The sequence below is a fragment of the Passer domesticus genome, chromosome 19 (assembly GCF_036417665.1).
Source record: "Passer domesticus isolate bPasDom1 chromosome 19, bPasDom1.hap1, whole genome shotgun sequence".
In the NCBI taxonomy this organism is placed as follows: Eukaryota; Metazoa; Chordata; class Aves; order Passeriformes; family Passeridae; genus Passer; species Passer domesticus.
In genome coordinates this window covers 6,653,648-6,673,462 of record NC_087492.1, presented here as the reverse complement: position 1 = coordinate 6,673,462, position 19,815 = coordinate 6,653,648, and the positions used below count along the sequence as shown (strand labels likewise).

The window sequence follows — 19,815 nt, the reverse complement described above, 5'->3', positions numbered from 1 at the left end:
CGTATCACTCATTTGTCTTAGCAGTGTTAGCACTCTTTCAATTAGCCTGGATTTTAAAGGGTCTTTTTTGTTGTTGTTGTTTTATTTGGTTGGTTTTGGTTTGTTTTAGAGGCTTTGAATGAAGAAATGGAAGCATACCAAAATCTGGTCCCAAGAAAACTCTGTTGTACCAGACATTTTCTTTGAGCTGAGTTTCCCTCACTGAGGTTCTTTATATTTCTCCTTTCTGGCACTGTCAGGGAGCCCGAAAGAGCCAGGGTGTGCAGGGACACAGGCAGGCAAAGACAATGAGTGTGTGTGGCCTTTGCCTCTCTGGATGTAAGAAAAGGGATCCATTTTTTATATGCTGCAAAGGTGGGAGGGGGGTGATGTTCAAGGGAATCAGAAGGAAATTTGATTTCAGGGTGACCTAGAAGATAAGGGGGTGGGGAATCAGTTTCTATCTCTACATACAAAGGAGGCAGAAGATGAAAATACCTTGTTCCTACTTCAGAATATGAGGCATTGTTTACCCTGATAAATTCATAAAGAGGTGATGCCAGAGCAGATCCATGACACTGGATTATTGCAGAGCTTTATCATCTCCACTCCTCAGTGCATTTTGAACACAACCAAGAAAAATATGGAAAACCAGGCAAGTTGCAGTAGGGTGAGCAAGGTCCCTCAGTGGCTGCTCAGGGACACACACGTACCCTTCAGTAAGCAGGAAATAACCAACCTGCACCTGGCATTTCCTGCAGCACAGGAACATCACTGGCAGTCAGGAGAGAAGGGCAGCACTCTGCCACAAGCCACAGCCTTGGTTTGGTTTGGTGTCATTTGGTTTGGTGTGGTTTGGGGAGGTCACTTCCTTGTTTAGTCCACCATGCTCTAAGCCCTCAGAAAATACTCTTAATAATTAGTGATGACACAGTGTGGTGCTCCTGACAGCAAAGTCAAAAACACAAGCAGAAACACTTCCCTACTCAGCCACTTATTATGTCTTCTTCTAATTTTTCTACCAGAGACAGCTCAGTGGATAAGCAGGGAGAGAGCCCTGCAGGGAGAAGCAGCAGTGGACACTGTTAAGAGCCTGATTCTGCTGTCTTGTACCCCTAAGTGTTTATCCAGTCCAGGACAAAGTAGACATAAGATACCACCAGGTTTTTACTGTTTCACATTTTGTACTTCCTTCCTCTGCAACTACATCTACAGCTACAGAAAAGACAGAATCATCCATCATTTTGCTCAGACTTTGTCCCCTGCTGTGATCCACTGTATGATGTCAACTCTCAGTTACTATTACTTTTTCATCCATCATACTCTCTCCTTGTTTTTCATCCACTCTGGGATCTTGGTGCTGACATTTCCTGTCTTCAAATTTCTGTTATCATCAAGTACAGCTTCTGAATCAGAAGTTACATCTCAGGACTGGACAAGGGATTGCTGCAGCATGGGACAGGATATTTGTTGATTTTTGTCTCACAGGTTTGCTCTGCTGAGATAATTTACACTGCATCTGCACCAAACATCCCAGCTATGGACAGAGTGGTTTTTTAGAGTGGTTGAGGTCCTTTCCATGGCAGGTGAGCAGCACAAGGCCAACCCAAGTGCATGCCTTGGAGGGAGCAGTCTAGAGGAGTAAGCAACACAAACTGCTCTAAGGGCACAATTTGCATTTCAAACAGGCAGCAGCCTCAGATCATTCAAATAAACCACGTTATCAGAACTGGGAAAGAGAAGATCTTCTTATTACCTGCTCTGCAGTCACAAACAGACCCCTCCCTTCCCATCCTCACTCCATTTGGTGTGTAGTCCCAGCCTGCACACACCCACACAGGCACACCTTTGATCCCTGCTAGATACAAAATCTGCTGGCCTGCAGCCTCCCTGCTCCACACTCCTGGGCACTCCAGCGTTCTCCTCCTCCCCACAGGGAACCCTTCCCAGTCACAGGCTCCTTCTCCTCCTGCAGACACCCAGAGGGAAGGCTTTATCTCCCAAACTCATCCCGGAGCAGCAGAGAGCCTCCCCAGCCTGTCCAGCCACAGGATCCTCCACCTTGAAGACCCCAAATCCAACAGCTGGGCCAAAACCCAACAGCTGGGCCAAAATCCAACAAATGGGATTTAATAGATGGGCCAAAATTCAACAGATGAGCCAAAATCCAGCAGATAGGACAAAACCCAGCAGATGGGCCAAAATTCAACAGCTGCTTTTCCCAACCCAGTAAATCTTCTTCTCTTTCATGTGAAGAGATGAGCAGTCCCTGTGTGCACACACAGGGCTGTCACACACATGGATGGACACATGATCACACACACACGGCCACACAAACACATATGGGGGGACACATACACACATATGGACAAACACAGGGACACACACAGGGACACACACACACACAGAGACACTCCCAGGGCTGTCACACACACATACAGACACACATACACATACAGACACAGGGACACCCCCAGGGGTGTCACACACACTGACACACTCACACAGGGACACTCCCAGTGTGTCACACACACACACACACACACACACACACACACACACACACACACACACAGAGGAACACTCACAGGGTGTGTCACGCACACAAACACACACACACACAGAGAGGAACACTCACAGGGTGTGTCACACACACAAACACACACTCCACACACTCCCAGGGCTGTCCCACACATACACACATACTGACACACACACATGCACAGACACACAGGCACTCCTAGGGCTGTCACACACACACACACACACACACACACACAGGGACACTCCCAGTGTGTCACACTCACACAGACACACACACACAGGGACACTCACAGGGCTGTCAGACACACACACAGGGAGACTCCCAGTGTGTCACACCCACTCACACACACACACACACACACACACACACACACAGAGGGACACTCCCAGTGTATCACACAGACATGCTCACACTCACACAGGGACACTCCCAGTGTGTCACACAGACATGGTCACACTCACACAGGGACACCCCCAGTGTGTCACACACACACAGGGACACTCCCAGTGTGTCACACTGACTCACACACACACACACACACACACATAGTCACACACGCACAGAGACACTCCCAGTGTGTCACACACACTCACACACACACACACACAGAGTCACACATGCACAGGACACTCCCAGTGTGTCACACACACTCACACACACACACACACACACACACACGCACAGGGACACTCCCAGTGTGTCACACTGACACACACACACACAGAGGGACACTCCCAGTGTGTCACACACTCACTCACACCCAGCAGTGCCAGCAGCAGCCCTGTTTCAGCTGCGGGGTCACTCGGCGTGGCTGTGCTGCAGTCGGTGCCGCTCTCAGTGCAGGTGGCACGTTCCAGCCTGCAGAGCTGGAACCTCTGAGCAGGATCCCGGCTATTTTTGGGCACACAGTTCCCCTCAGCGCACAGAAATGTGCTACGAGGAGTCACTCGAACTGAGCAAACACGGGGATGTTTGGGGAATAAGAAAAACTCTTCCCTCTCCTTGCCTGTGCCACTGCCCAGCAGCACGGAGCATGCAGGGAGACATCACAGACCCAGCTCGTCTGAAACTCCCTGGAATAAACAGAGAGCCGTAGACAGTTCTCAGAACTCCATTCCACAGCACTTGTGTGGTCTGCTCTTGTTAGAAAAATTATCTCCCTGAACCCTGCCTCTCTCACTGTCATCAGCCCTGGATGTCAGAGCCTAGTAGCACTGGCTGACTTGTAATTATTTTTTACTATGCTGCTTTGTCTGCACTAATCCTTTGAAAGTAGCTTTACTGCACATCTGAAATATTATGATGCTATAAAACCTCTGTAATATTTATAAATCCCTTAAGACATCATAAAGAGAGAAAAAAACCTCCCCACAGAGTTCATCTAGCATAATTACATATACATTTCCCTCTGATTAATAAAAAATGATCACTTCCTTATGTAAAGATATTCTTCAGCTTTCTTTCATTAAGGCTATTTTTTTCTTTCCATTTTTAATCTGTTTCATGTGTCCCTGTATAGTAAGGTACCTCAGAAGAGATTTTCCCAAAACAAAAGGCACAATGAAAAGAACCACCACAGAGCATCATCAGTTGAGCTGGGAGCGAGGAGACAGACGAGTCTCTCACTGTATTTTCACGTCTCCTAACTTAAGCATTTCATCACAGAATGTCCTGGAATATCTTCAAACATCAATGAGTCTTGGTGTGTCATTGAACTAAACAGGCAGGAAAAAAACTGATAAGTGAAATCTTGGGGAAAAAAAGAGAGAAAAAAGAAAAGCTAAGACCCAGCACTTGTCCCCCACCCCACAAAAGGGCTGGCTTAGACTTTACTGAGGCTGATTAAAGGGAAACCTGTAAATCCACACCTGGAGAGGCATAATCAGCACAAAGCACTGGTCCCTTCTGAAACACGGGTGAGGAACAAGATTACTGTGAAACCACTGACACTGGGCTGGCACTGGATGAAACTGGAACCTGTTTTGTGCATGGATTTTAGAAATGCCATTGAATGTGGTTTTGCCCTGCTCAGAACAGCACGTGGATCGCATTCATCACCTGCTTAAATAGGATCAAGTTTGAACTAAGCTTTGAGAAAGCTTTTCATATACAACTCCCTCTCTGGTGTTCTCCACAATCAAATATTCCATAGCCCCAGGGAGCCACAGGGCAGCATTGCTTTTAGACAGACTGAAAAGGGCCTGCAAAAAGGAGCAAAATAAACAAAGACAAAATCACCTGCTCTTTTTTTTTTTCCTAATATTGTTGCAGTCATTCCTCTGAATTTGCAGGAGACAAAGATCTGCCCAATCTGCCCACGGTTCCTTAGGCAGGAGTTCTTTGCTCTTTGGAATCACACCAAGTGAGGTGGCTGGTGCAGTCCCAGAGCTAAAAGCCAACAGTGAGTAGGGCAAAGACAAGACACAGAATTTTCTTCCTACTTCTCCTCATGGTCACAAGAGCAACACAGTCACAGTTCCAGAGCAATCCCTTTCCCTCAGTCCCCATCACACCACAGCAGATTTAATTCTCTCCCACACCAGCTGTGTGAATGTGGGACAGAGCAGCACAAACCCTTCCTTTCTGCCCATTCATCTGTGTCCTGTGCCTTCCTCGTTTGTGAAATACATGCAGAGCAGTCCTTGGGAGTTCCCAGCTCACTCTGTGGGGTGTATCAGCATTCTGGATGTGATACTAAGGTGAGATTTCATGGGATGCTGTGTGATCATTCCTGCTCTGCTTGAATCACGAGTCAGAAAGAAATACAGAGATAAACAGACATGGGGAAAGATAAAACCTACCATGGTGCTGCTGCTCCTTCCACCCCTGCTCTGCCAACCAGTCAGCCAGCAAACACAATGCCAATTGTCTCTTTATATAGTGTCACCAAGGAATAAAAATATGCCTGCTCCAAGTTTAGACAATAGATGTAAGGTTGGAAAAGTGCAGTAATTGGATCCCAATACCATTCCAAGCATCTGTTCCATGCACAGCTTTTGCTTTCACAGAAATAATGCAGCAGATAAGTAGAGGAGGCAGTTGGGATACAATTGTACAGCACTCACAGCAAGCTTGAGCTGAAGGGGTTTTCCCATGTACTGCTAAATAATGAGCACAGGGCATGCACTGGAAGATTTTAAGTGGACATGGCATCTTGAAAAAACAGGAAGGGAAACACATTCCTTGAGAAAATGCTGGGGAAACCAGCAATCAATCCTGGCCACTTCAGTAGCCCCAGAGCCTCTTGCAGGCATTCAGAGCTCCAGCAAAACGTGTGAGGCACTGCAGAACTGCATCTATACCTGGAGGGAGGAAAAGCACCTCTCTGCAGATGGCAATGAAGTGACTCAGGGCAGGTCTCTTCCCCTGAATCTATAAACATGCCTGAAGTCCAGGGCTATAGTAATTACAGGGTAACCCTGACATCCAGGAGGACTCCATTTTCTCAGAAGGTTAATTAATTACTTTATTATATTATTCTATACTACAATACATCTAAACTGAATCTGCACAAGCACCCAACTGCACTCAGCTGCACAGAATCTCGTGACTGTCAGCTGACAGTCCTGACACACACACACGGATTCAGTTGGTCAATGAATCAAAACACTCACACCAGAATCCAATTACCAATTCCTTTCAGGTAAACAATCTTCCACAATGCATTCCACTTGTGCACAACAAGAGGGGCAGCAATTGAGATAAGAATTGTTTTTTCTTTCTCTGAGGTTCAGAGAATGTGAATCCCAGAAATATCCTTGGGAAGTTGTGCCTTGCTTTTCTCTGTGAAGAGAAATGCAGCCACACGGGGCCATATCCCAAGATAGTGCAAAGTGGTGGAGAGCCATGGACTTCAGAGCATGAAAGAAGAGGTGTGTGGTAATGAATGTGGCAGTGGGAGCAGGAAGGGAACAGGAGGCAGCGTAGGAGCCACAAGGGCTGTGTCTCCCAGGGAATGCTCATGGACATTAATACACATTCCATCCCATTGGAATTACTGCAATGAGCCAAAACATTAACCACTATGAAATTGCAAAATTCCGCTGACATGAAATCACGGTTCCTAAAGGTCTGATCTCTGTGTCTCTCAGAGTATCCATACAGGAACATCAGAACGTTAAATTCAGCAGAAACAGTAGGTTTTTCAGGAACCTGCATCTGAAATTCTTCTCTCCATCAGCCATCCCAACCTTGATTCACAGCAGTGCTCAATCAATTAACTGAGCTTTGAGACAGATGTGCGTTCAAGTTTCTGGTTGAACAAGAACCTTGTTCTTTCTCCAGGTCCAGCCCCTTGCAGTGCTGTCATCTCTAATCTTAGATCTGACTGCTTGCTCTTCAGGGCAAGAACTGCTTAGTGTTGTGGAGCACCTCAAACACCTACAGGGATAATTAGGTAATAAATAGGCATAACACAGCTCATCTGGCTTTAGTGAAGTGGCCGTGGATGCACGCTGGAAGTTAGCCTGGTGTTCATCGTTCTGATTTAGTGACATTATACCAATCCCCAGTGTAACAGAGCATGAAAAGAAATCCCTCAGTCCCTCTGCCTGCCACAAACCTGGAGAGCAGCCCCAGGTTTGTGTCCTAGGCTGGGTCTGGAAACCTGAAACACTCAGAGTGAGGTTTCTGAGGCAAGCCCTACACAGTTTCCAAGGTTCATTGTAATAAAGATGTAGCATGTTCACTGGGTTAGATCCTGATTCATCAAAGCTGTTAAGCATCCACTTAACTTTTAGGGAGGAATAGTCCCACTGAAATCCACAGACCAGCTCACAAACCTTCATGTGAGAATGTGGTTACTCATTCTGCAGGATTAATGCCCCAATCCCAACAATAGAGACAAATGAGCAGCAGCTTTGTCACCTGGGCCTGGGATTCCATCCTGTGAATTTTGTGTCCTTTCTTGGAAGAATCCTTATCCTTTCACCCAGCCATTTCATGGTTTTCTCCTAGCAGCTCTGTTAACAGACTTTTGTATTGTTTTATTGGGAGTTTTGTTTTCTCTTATCTAGTACACCATCAATCATCATTGTTATTATCAATTTGCTCCTTAGTCTTGTAGCTTGCTTTGCAGGCATTTTCCAATAGTGCCTGTATTTTCTGCATTGATCTTTATCTTTTCACACAATTTCTATATTAAATGAATCCTTCCAAGCTGTTTTTAAATGACATGACACATTGGGATAAAACCCACACAATGCAGTGTGTTTGCAATGCACATGTCCTGAGAGACCAGAACCCTCTCTGCTTAGTCTGTGAAACAAATCCACAGAGGAATTAAGGGAGACATACATCTTGGCTTTAAAGGTCTGCTTGCTTCTGCAACTGCCTCCAAATTATAGAAAGGCTCCAGACTGGAGAGGGGAGGGAGAGAAGGGGGGAATAACATAAGGACTGAAAAAGAAAGGCTTGAATTTAATTGCCCTAAAAATTTCAATCATTCAATCTGGTAATTAGAGAGCTGGCTGATTCAGAAAGCAATTTCATTTGGAAAAAAAAATAAAAAAAGAGCCCAACAAGATAATTGATGCTAAGTGAATATTTTACCTGAAATATTAAATACCAAACTTAAGTCTGCCTCCAGGGCCCTTTCTGCTACCCCTTTTTGATCTGTCTTTCTACTTCTTTGTATTTTCCTCTCACATGACTCAACAGAACAGGACACTCCTTCAGAAAATCAGATTGTCACAGGGACAGGTTTATTTGAACTCTCTGTGCTGTGAAGGAGACAACATAATGATTTATTAGTAAAGAAAATAATAATAGGAAGTCTCCTGAGATGCAGCCTGGCTGCAAATCTCAGTGACATTTTCCAGTGCTCAGTCTCTGTGTCTGGCCACGAGCAGAGTCTGATGTCCTACCAAGGGGAACATTTTCTTTAGGAGCTGATCAAGTGCAGGGTAACAGCTTTCTTTGTCAACTTAACAAGGATTAGCAGAATGTTTCATGTTTAATTCTGGACTCTGTGATGCCACGAAATGATACTTCAAGGCAGAGCTGTGCAGTCCTGCAGAGCACTGTGGGTGTCGGTGTCACAGGGGTCTGATTGCACAGGTCTCTTGGCAGGGTGGAAAGAGGAGCTGCTTTATTGCACACTGCTCAGGAGAGGTAGCTGCTCATTCTCTGAGATTTAATGGCCTAATGAGCAAGGGCAGCATCCCATATACACCTTAAAGGAATGTTGTGTACCTGGAAATTAGGTAGATAATAATTTATGCTGCATTTATAGATGGAGAAATGGTAAAGAAAAATGCACATGACACATTGGGTTCTGGTTTCCTGTGCTGTTCTAAGTGCTCACCTGTGCAGTATTTTCACACAAAATGTTATACTTTATTCCTGTTAGTAATGTTAAATTTTAATCTTGAAAGACCTTTTTAAGTGAGATTCCACATCAATTACTGCTCAGGAAGCCCACATCAAACGTATTCAGGGGCCTTTGCAATTTCAAGTTTGATGATCAGGAGAATGTTTCTGATCTGTACAACATTCAGGATCTAAAAAGGCAGATGACAGGTCTTGGGGACAATCCTTGTAGGGAGGTGGGATGCCAGATGCAGTGCCAAATGGAATGTGGCCTTTTTTTGCAGCCAGAAAAAAAATCCACTAATGCTGAATATGCTTTGTAGGAAACATGTGGTAAGTACTTCTGGAAGTATTGGGGCCATTGCAGGTTATTGCAGGTTTTGAGACCAACCCCATACCACAACATGACTGTGCTCCTGCCCACAGAGAGTCTCCTGACCTGCCTTTGAGGGGATGCCTTCAAAGGAACAGCCAGGGCAGTTAGTCAGGCTTGGGAACATCCTGCCAACAGGTGGGGACAATGCCTGACCTTTAGGAGAGCTGCATTCCATCCTTCACACCAGAGCATTCCAGGTTCTGTGCAAGTCCTGGAGCAGAGCAGACTCTAGGTCAGGAGTATGAACCAAGCACTAAAGGGAGAACATCAGCTAATTCCAGCAGGAACAACCACCAAGCTAAGGTGGATTTCAAGCCCTCCACAGAAAATTAGCAACTTGCCTTGAACCACCCACTTTTCCTTAATCACCTTAAATTTATCAGAAGCTCCTGTTCTTTCAAGAGCCATGATGATGCCCTTTTCTTTTCTCTGTACAGTTGTTCTCTCCGTGGCTGATTAAATTCTTCATACAGAGGGCAGGTTACCCCGTGCTGCTCAGGAAGTCTGGTCTCAATACTGAATTTTGGAGCCTGGCAACAAAGCAAATCTCAGGCAAGTGAGCCTTGTGTTCACTGTGTACAGAGCTCCTGCAGTATAGGTACAGAAAAGAAGCTATTACAGACACCTCTGCAGAATTTTAGATAAATTAAAAAGTGCAAATCCCAGTGTGAATCTCCTCTCCCCATTGAGCAGACACAAACACTGTTTTGGAAACAGCCAGGGCTGCTGTAACTGTTAATTAAGCTCTGTGCATTTGTTGTTCAGGACAGTAAATGCAAACCCCCCTCCCTCTCTGAGAATTCATAGCCACTATCTAATCTGACAAAAACTGTGTACTCTTTTATACTTGGAGGTCACTTTATGTTACTTACAGTGTGTTGCATAATGTCAAAAGGCATAACACAACATAATGAAAAGCAGACTAATATAACTCAGCCTGACATCAATGACATAATATGATGTGGCTACTGAGAAATGCACTGTTGTCATTGTTTTGTGTTTTCCTCTGATACCTCCTTGCCATTCCAGCATGGGGCATTTATTGCAGAATTTGGAGAAGAAGGTTACAGACTGAACACTCCGGATTCTGATGTGGCTCCCAAAACTTTTGCACTGACATCACTTGGTTGGATTTACTGGGGGTTCCTCCTGATTTACACTAGCAAGAATCAGGCTGTACAAAATCATCACATAAAGAGCAATTAGTTTAGGAAAGCCATCAAGTTGGAAAATGCAGCTCCTGGGAGTAAGGAAATGACAACCCTGTTACAGTCCCTGTAACCTTAGCTCTGCCCTCCTGGGCACTAAAGGAGCCTGCACTGTTTCTCCTGCAGGATGTCATTTCATTTTGTAGGACTGTGCAGCAAAGAAGCTGTTCAATATTTCTCTTAACTTCTTCACGTAGTCTGTGGTCCCATATCTCATTTGCTGCACATCAAACAAATCCTTTTGTGGCTTGGGTAGTTTTCTCCTTCCTGTTTTTATTTGCTATTGTATTGTTCTAATTACCACAGTAGATATGTATTTCAGAACCAAGGCTGAATCCATCTTCCCAATGCACACACAAGGTTGAAACACACTGTTATTCCTTCCTTGTTCCACAGACAGGGAGCAGAAACACAAAATTGCATCTATAGGCCCATGGGAAGTCTATCCTAGACAAGGCTACTGCACAAGGCAGCAAAATCCCAGCCTTTTGCATTAATTCTTTATTTTTATTCCCTGGCTACTTTATCCTGCCCAGGTCCTCAGTGGAAAAAGCAGGCATGAGCCTCATTTGTGAAACAAACAGGTGACAATGGATTGTTGGGCAACAACAGGATTGTTCTGGTGATGAATCCATCCAGCAGAACCAAAACAGGAGACCAAACAGTAACCAAAATAATTGAGCTGATGGATTATAATGAAACCCACCATAATTTCCTCTAGAGTTTTGCAGACATATCCATCCAAAAAACCATCTCTAGCCTCTTCTTCTCTCTAACACAGGCCGTAGAGTTTTATATATCAGTTTCAAGCCCATGCCTTCTGGTTGAGCTAGAACCTATTTTTAAGCATTGCTGTTGTGGCTATTATTAATATTATCTTATGTTGATGGTGGTTGGCCAAGCCAACTGAAGCCATGGCTTCCTCAGTGACAGAATTCAGCCCCCAGTGACTCTGAGGGTGGTCAGTGGACTGAGCCTCACATTCCACACTCCAGCACAGCCTGCACTCCCAGCTCGTGCTGCTGGCCACTCCATCTCTGCTCGGATTATTTGGGGGGCCTTGGAAGCAGTGGGACAGATCACTACACTATTGCTGCAAGATAGGATTTGATGAGAATGTAATTAGTTTCTGCTGAGAAAGCCTGTTCTTCCTGGCCAGAAACCCTGCTGAGAAGTTCAGGTTTAGCAAAGCAGAAGTCAGGAGTGGAGGGAGGTTAAAGGAAAGCTAAAGAGCTCTGAGAAACCAGGTGAGGTTTAGACATCTGCCAACATTCTGGCCAGATATCCCCACAGAAAGGAATTACATTCACTTAAAACTTTCAAAGAATGAAGGAACACAACTTGACAAATGGTTTTCCCTGTCAGAAATTTTACCTAAATATTTCTGTCTTTTATTTAGCTTTTGCTAGGGCCTACTATGCCATTTTTTGTTAGGACAAGATCTTATTTTCTAAACTAATCTTTGTAATTTCTGTCTGTACCAACACACATGCATAATTTTTTCAAATGTTTACAATATGGTATGGAGCTTCCTAAAATTTTGAGGTGAGCAATTGGAACTCCTCACCTGAAATTTTACAATGTAAGGTTCTACCTCCTCTGAAAAAAATTCAGCATAGCAAAATCCAATTTTGTTTACAGAAAATTTTGTTACAGAAAATAGTATCTAAATAATGCCTCAGTGACTGAATTCATGGCAGGTGTTTGTGGTTTAATTGCAGATGAGTCTCAGAGCTGGCTGGGTGACATCACATGGAGATTTGGAGACAGTGATGCTCCATTGCAGACACACACACAGAGTGGAATAGGACACAGGCAGCAGTACCACCTCAGAGCACAGCACAGATTTTAGACTACACCATCCATAAAAGCATCCTAGAAAAAGGACTGCCAAATGAAGGACAATTCAAGAATTTAAATGCAGTGGAAAATGCCAGCTGAAATAGTCACTTTGGAAATTATGGATATAGTAGGTTGGCATTGCTCTGCAGGTGTTGCATGTAGAACATGGTAATATCCCTCCAGCACAAGTAGCTGTAAATCCAGGAGCCACAAAGGCATTTAACAACTTTTTGTAAATGTCACAAGTTCCTAATTCAATCCTTTGGCACTTTTCTAAAAAATTGTTATGGGGGAATCATTACATGGCATGGTAACAACCTCTCCTGTTTGTGCTAACGAAACAACCCACGCCTAAACCTGGCTTAAAATAATGAAAAGAAGCACAGCACATAAGGAAGGTGCCATGTTCTGACCTCACAAACAACAACATAAACCCATTGTCACCTCTTAGAAAAAGTGAGATTATTTGGGACTGACCATCCTGAGACTGAGGACAGAATCTGGACCCTTGGCAGCATTCACAGAGTCATGGGATGGTTTGGGTTGGAAGGGAGCTTTGAAGATCAGCTTGTCCATAGTGCTGGAAGCTGTGGTTCCACTGCAGAGCAGGAGCTGCAGGTGCAATGTGCAGGAGGGAGGATTGGCCTGGCAGTGCAGGCTCAGTTGTCACAGCACATCCTGCCAGTAAAGGACCCCCAGGTGGGACCCTGACAGTGCCCAGCTCTGAGAAGAGCTGAGAACCTCCTGTGAAGGTCTTCATGGAACAGACAGACACATTCACAATGATGCTTCAGCACCTTCACACTGCCTCACTGGGGACTCACTGCCTGAGTGCTCTGGTGGCTGTAGGTAGAACCCACAGATCCAACCCCCTGAGCTGTGCCTGAGTGTCTTTGCTCCTGCCTTTGCCAGTCTGTGCTAATCCTTACTCTGAGCTGAGACTAATCAGGCTCTTTTAACTTAGGGCCCCCCAAGCTATCCTCGTTCTGTGGGATGGATTACCCTGTTGTGACATGTCTCGACCTGCTGCTCCACTCAGTCCTCCTGCTAACCCATTTTATATTCCTGGCACTTCAAAACACAGACATTAGTTATGTATGCATGTGAGCCAACCCCAGTGTGCTCAGAAATGCAACACAAAATCCCCTGGTAGTTTGAAAATACACACTGCAGTCACTCAAACAGGAGGAAATGCAAATGTCACACTCAGACACATTGGCATATTCCCATTTAGTCCATACAGGTATCCCAAAAGCAGGACTCCACACCCCAAACGTCATGTTTTAGAGGACACAAGGTTTGAAAAATAACAATAAATTGTAGTAATTGCCTCTCAGGTGGGCTGAATTATTCCTTGAGGAAATAGTCTTCCTCCCTTGTCTGTGAAGAAAATACCTTTAACTTGAGCTTTTTGGTTGAAAAGCAATCTGAGCCATGAATCCAACATCCTGTCCATACAGAGACTCCCTAAATCCCAAAGCCTAAAGCTCAGAACATGAGAACAGACAAAACTGAAATTATCTGGGTGCACAGAGTGTTGAACTTTTATAAGAAACAAACTTGACACCTGTTGTACCTTAGTAGAAGACCAAGGCTTCTAGAAGCCAGAATCTCTCCTGAAAGGAGGAGCAGCAAACAGGTCCAGGTACATCCTGCCCTGGTGGGGTGCAGGTTGTGGTGACACTGCTGCACAAACCATCTGCTGTCCCCTCAGCAGGGATGGAAGCTGCTCCTTGCTGAGGAAAGTGCAGGAGAGGACAGCTGTTGGCTCCTCTCCTCCACCAGAGCCCAGGCAGCTGCAGGGTGAGCTGGAGCCAGGTCCCTGCAAAGGGGGGCACTGAGCACACACACTGTCCCCAAAATCATTTGGGAAAGGCATTTCCATGGCACTGCTCAGCACAGCTGGGGGTGGATGTCCTGCAGCTCCTCACTGAAGAAGTACAGAGCAATGCACTGAGGAAAATCTCCTTTGGGAGAGGAAAAATATTTGGAATCTAAACCAGAAGATGCTTACCGTGAATAACTGTGGCTCCCAGCCTGACTTCCACCAGCAGCTGGAATACAGGGAATGGTAATGACTGCAGAGCAGGGCCACCAGAACTTCCCACAGGGAGCCAAAAACTTAACAAGCTCCTCAGAAGACAGAATTAACAAATAGCCACCTTTTTCAAGTTTTTACTTTTCTTATGGTGAGTGAGTAATTCTCCCTCATCAATGACAGGCAGTGAATTCATTCTGTATTGAAAGGGAAAATGCAAAATAACCCAGGAAATTCTCTGTGTTCACTTTCAGGAGTAAGGATGCCCTTCAGAACTCACTGATCACTTGTATGTATCAGTTATTGAGAGCACAGAAGCAAACAAAGTCCCCCAGGCAATTCTGCTGTGAACTCCTAACCTAAGGTTCTTAAATATGCCAGGCAGAAGGAAATCCAATTTTCATTAACCTCATTAATCCAGATACTCTTTTGCCTGCTGAGTGCCCACTTCAGAGAGGCAGGTAAATGTACAGTCTGTTTAAAACCTATTTTTATCTCTTGTTCTATGTGTTTTTATGTGACCAACCCCTCTTCACTCATTCAGCCACTGTAGCTGTGCACTTGTGGAGGAACCCACGTGGATAAATGTGGGTTAGTGATGAGAGAGAGGTCATTTGCATTTTGGTGTTTGTCAGTGTGACATGCAAAGAGTTTCTGTGCAAGGAGGCATCAGTTGCATGTCATCCTGCTTTTGGTGTTTATAATTTTATTTTTTGTGTAAGGAAACAGGCAAATATTTAAGGCTAATAGAAGTGCAAAGAACTGCCTTCAGCAAATCCAGTCATCACTCCACACTTGTCCTGGACAGTTTGCCTGCTTCTTACCAGCAAGCTGACAGATCATGGAAGAAAGGACAAACTCTGGGTACATTACTCCTACATTACCTCACTCCAGTCTTTAGGTCAAGGAATGTGCTATGTATCCTGAGATTTCCGTAGGAGCTCTTGGATACTCAGGGATTTTTTAATCAACTCACTTATCTACTTGACAGAATGTACAATTTTAGTTCCTCATGTATAAGATAGGATGTCGAGGTGTCCTGCAACGTTAAGTGGTTAAAAAAAATACACCCCAGAGCTCTTCAAGTAGCTCTTTCTCGTTGTAAACCATGCTTGACTTCCTGATTTGTTTGAGGAAAAAGCCACTGAGTGTGTAGACGTCTTTTATCCCTCTTAGCCACAATTCCTTTGAGAAATCCAACAGCGAAGGTGGATACAATTATTGTAAATAATGTTGGATAGAACCCAGAGCAGATGAAGGTGGGAGGATACAGCTCAACAAGAATAGAAGTGGTTTCTAATGAGAGAGGGAATATTTCACTCTCAGCATGGCTGTTATTATGTCCTACACATTAATTCAGCCGAGAAGTCTTGAAGTAGCAGAATGAGTTTGTATTCACTGAAGTGGCAGGCACTGCCATGGCTGCCTTCTTTTTACTCTTACAATTAATACTTTCTTGATTTCTCAGAGAAGAATAAGAGAGAGTTAAACCCTGGGAGGCATGACATACCTCACAAGGTCTCAAAACTTGCCATATTGCACCCTAGTCCTTTCATAGCACTATATATTTCACTTGCAGTTTTATTTTGATTATTTTCTGTATTTTTCCTAGAACTGTAGGGCATGATTCACCTTCTTGAAAAATAAGCCCTAATAATTCTATCAGAGATGTGAATTCTTCTGCCCAGGAACACCCATGCTTGGACAGTTTCCTAAACCTTCCCCTACAGTTCTTGTGGAAATGTCCACTTTGCCCTGAACTGTCCTTTTTCCAAGTGAGCAACCAGCACGTGAGCTGGTGTAATGGTTTACATGAAAATCTAGAGGTTTTTCCCCATCTTTGTTTAAATCCCTGTACCCTCACTGTGCTTTAATTTTCTGGACATTCCTGACTTCTGCACAGGTGGAGGTCACCAGTCCTTCCAGCCAAAATATGAATAATTCCTTTTCTCCTTTCCCTGCCAGTGTCCTGCAGGAGCTGCAGGGCAGGATTATTGTGCTCTTTATGAGGATCTCTTTTCATGCTGCTTCCCAGAGCTAGAGCTGACAGAAAAGAGGACAGGAAGTGTGAGGGGATTATTTTCAGGCTGACAGAGGTACCCAAGAGTAACATCTTTAGTGGTGCCATTCTAAACCCTTCATCTCCATGTAAGAACTTTGCATTCCCAAACCTGCTAAAATCCTGAAAGTTTGAAGTGGAATCCTGCTACGGTTAATTTAAGTCAAATACAGCCTGAGTGTTTGGTTCCCTAAAGGATCTAACTATAAATCATATATCCTTGTGACATCTCCCGTATCACAGAAGAAGAAAAATGCCCCACATCCTTTTTCTGTGTATTTTTCTGGTCACTTGCCTTGCCCTCACATCTGCCTCTCCCTGTGCCAAGAGCTTGTTCCTTGTTCCACAGCTGTGCAACACTCAATAAAACAGACCCCAAGCCCAACCTCATTTCTGGGGTGCTGTTGCAAGGCTGATAGAGAGATAACTGCAGCCAGCAGTGAAAGCTGCCTTTCACAGAATTCACAGAATGACTGGGTTGGAAGAGACCTTCAAGATCATCGAGTCCAACCCAGCCCCAACACCTCAACTCAACCCTGGCACCCAGAGCCACATCCAGGCTTTGTTAAACACACCCAGGGATGGTGACTGCACCACCTCCCCAAGCAGCCATTGCAGAACTTTATCACTCTTTCTGTGAAAAACCTTTTCGTAATATCCAACCTATATTTCCTTTGATGCAGCCTGAGTCTGCATCCTCTCATTCTGTCAGTGCTGCCTGGAGAAAGAGCCCAACCCCACCTGAGCACAGCCACCTTTCAGGGAGCTGTACAGTGATAAGGTCACCCCTGAGTCTCCTTTTCTCCAGGTGAGCACCCCCAGCTCCCTCAGTGGCTCCTGTCAGGGTTTGTGTTCCCAGCCCCTCTCCAGCCTCGCTGCCTGCTCTGGATGCCCTCGAGTGTCCCAAGGTCCTTCCCAAACTGAGGGGCCAGAGCTGGGCACAGCACTCGAGGTTCTGAGCACAGGGCAAGAATGCCCTCCCTGCAGGGCAGCACAGTCCTGGAAAGGAGCAAATCCAGGCAAGGGCTGCGTGCCTGCAGCTCACTGCCTCCAGCCGTGGCAGCTCAGCAGCTCTCAGCATCTCGGAGGATTTATTCTGCAGCGCGGCTGCTTGTGAGGAAGGCAGTGTGTGACTGCAAACCACAGCTCCCAGCCACTTCTCCCTGGGTGTTGAGTGAGAGCCTGAGCGCTTGCAGACCGGCCCTTACCTTTCCCAGGCGGGAATGAAAACAAAACACGGAGCTGAATTTATTTCTAGCCAGCGGAAATTTCATATTGAGGGTTACAGGCGTCCTGTGCCTCTTAAAAGCAAGTAATAAAATGCTGCTCTCAATTACAAATTGTATTTACATTTTAAACCCCCATATGGTTTGGGGGGGGTGGAGGGAGGTTTCGAATGCATTAGCAGCAGTGCTGTGCCATGATTAGTTACAATTTTTTGCTCTTTGTAATGAACAATTAATGCCTCCACCTTTTTTATTCTCTCTCTTGCAAATTTAGCCTGTGGCTATGCCAGGTATAGTCAGTAAACAAGACACAGCTCCTGCCTCATGTTATGAACCAAAACAAGCAAATGTACAGAGATGACCATCTCTAAAAGGCCTCTTGGAACAGGATTCACATGCTGAGTATAAATTCCATAAAAATTGATTTTTCTTAGGTATCTTCCTGGGCTAAACTTTTCAAAGTGCAGGGACATTTACCAGGAAAATGCAAAGTGCATGCAAATGTGCACAGCTCTATCCTCATGTGCTAGAAAAGTAAAATCCCTTCTCCCTGCCCTCAAGCAGTGCTGAAGACAAAGCACTCCTTGTGTTACATGGTCACAACAGGACCTGCTAAAGGGTTTTACCCCAACATTCTTATAAGTCCCCTTTAAGGACCTAAAGGCCACAATTAGGTCTCCTTGGAGCCTTCAGCAGGTTGAAAAACCCCAACTCCATCAGCCTTTCCTCACAGGTGAAGTTTTTCAGCCCTCAGAGCATTTTTGTGGCTGGCCTCCTCCAGCAGCTCCTTGCCTGTGCTGGGAGCCTGGAGCTGGCTGTGGTGCTCCAGGGGGGAACCAGAGACAGGAGAGGGGCAGGATCCCCCTCACCTGCTGCCCACGCTGGGGGACGAGCCCAGCACTCAGGGCTGCTCCTGATCCCGTCATTTCCAGCTTGGATTGATCCCAGGGGCTGCCCTGCAGAGATGGGAACAGAGCTGGGAACACTGCTGGGAACACTGCTGGGAACAGAGCTGGGAACAGAGCTGGGAAAAGAATTGGGAACACTGCTGGGACCAGAACTGGGAACAGAGCAGGGAACAGAACTGGAACAGAGCAGGGAACAGAGCTGGGAACAGAACTGGGAGTAGAACTGGGAGCAAAGCTGTGCCAGTTTACCACAGCGAACCTGCTTTGCTTTTATTTACAAATAATGCATTTATGACACAAAAGCTATAAATGCTATTTCATTACTTTTACTGCTTATTTAGATACTTCCCTGGAGGGCTAATACAGCATTACTGTTGTGTTGCTATTTCAGCTTCTGTTTTTACAGAGGTTTAGTTTGCAGCTAAACCATTAGGCCCATCTGGGGCTAGGCTGAGCTCAGAGCTCGGCTTTGGACAAGGAGCACATTTGGTGTAATTAGATTTGTGGGTTTAGGTGTTTGGGGTTTATTTTATTTACTGTACAACTCTGTAATAAAAAGAAATGGCTGTAATTTATAGCCCAGCATTTGGCAAGTGGCTTGTCTGGTCCAGGATTCTTTTTTTTTATGGCTGAAATTTTAAATTTAGGTGAGAATTTCAAAGAAGCTAAGTACCCACAATTAAGGCAGATGTTCAGTGCTGCCAAGCTCAAGCATTCAAAAATCATGAATCAGGCATGAAAATACCAGTATTAACTCAAAATAAGAAGACAAGGACACAAATTGACACCCACACATCCACATGGATATACAAGTACCTCTGAATAAGGCTAATATTAAATTTTGTATTAAATTCACTCCTAATGAAAATTTATGTTTTCATGTAAGGTGTAATATTTGTGACATTGAAAAAATCTTATAAGCAAAACCATTTTGATGCTGGATTAAGTATACTTAAGGCAATAAAATTAAAAACATTTTTATTTTGCTGAATAAGCAGCAGTTTTCATTGGGAACCTTGGACTAAATTAGTCTCTATGCCACAATATTGCATCAGTTTTGCTCATGACTTTGGGTTCCTTCTTTTCATTCTGTTATTTGTTTTCCACATGCATTTTTTCCCAAGCCTTTCTCTACAATAATGAAAGCTCAAAAATTCCTGTTTTGAGTTTCACACAAGCTAAGATTCTCTAATCATGCAGCTTTGGGAACTCCACACTTAAGAACAAGACTAAGCATGATAAGAATCACAAAAAATATCAGGAAAAACATGAACAAGGTGCGTTGCTTTTCTTTACCAAGAAAGCTGAAACTTTGCTTTCTTTGC

At 44.8% G+C, this 19,815-nt stretch overlaps 1 protein-coding gene across 14 annotated transcripts in view; it reads right to left on the bottom strand.

Moving 5' to 3' along the window:
• MYL10 (myosin light chain 10) overlaps positions 1-19,815 on the bottom strand; it is a 92,247-nt gene that overhangs the window by 17,247 nt on the left and 55,185 nt on the right. For 2 of the 14 annotated variants that reach the window (XM_064394628.1, XM_064394629.1), the window contains exon 4: positions 16,110-16,340. The exons of 10 other annotated variants lie outside the window; for them this stretch is intronic. Coding sequence is in view for 1 of the 4 variants with exons in the window: in XM_064394624.1 (XP_064250694.1) it covers positions 5,326-5,328 (3 nt within the window). In the remaining 3 variants the exon portion in view is untranslated. Of the gene's footprint in view, positions 1-5,325; positions 5,510-8,074; positions 8,245-9,578; positions 9,817-16,109; positions 16,341-19,815 lie in introns of those variants that run through there. 2 more of the 14 variants (XM_064394640.1, XM_064394624.1) reach the window with 2 other exon arrangements.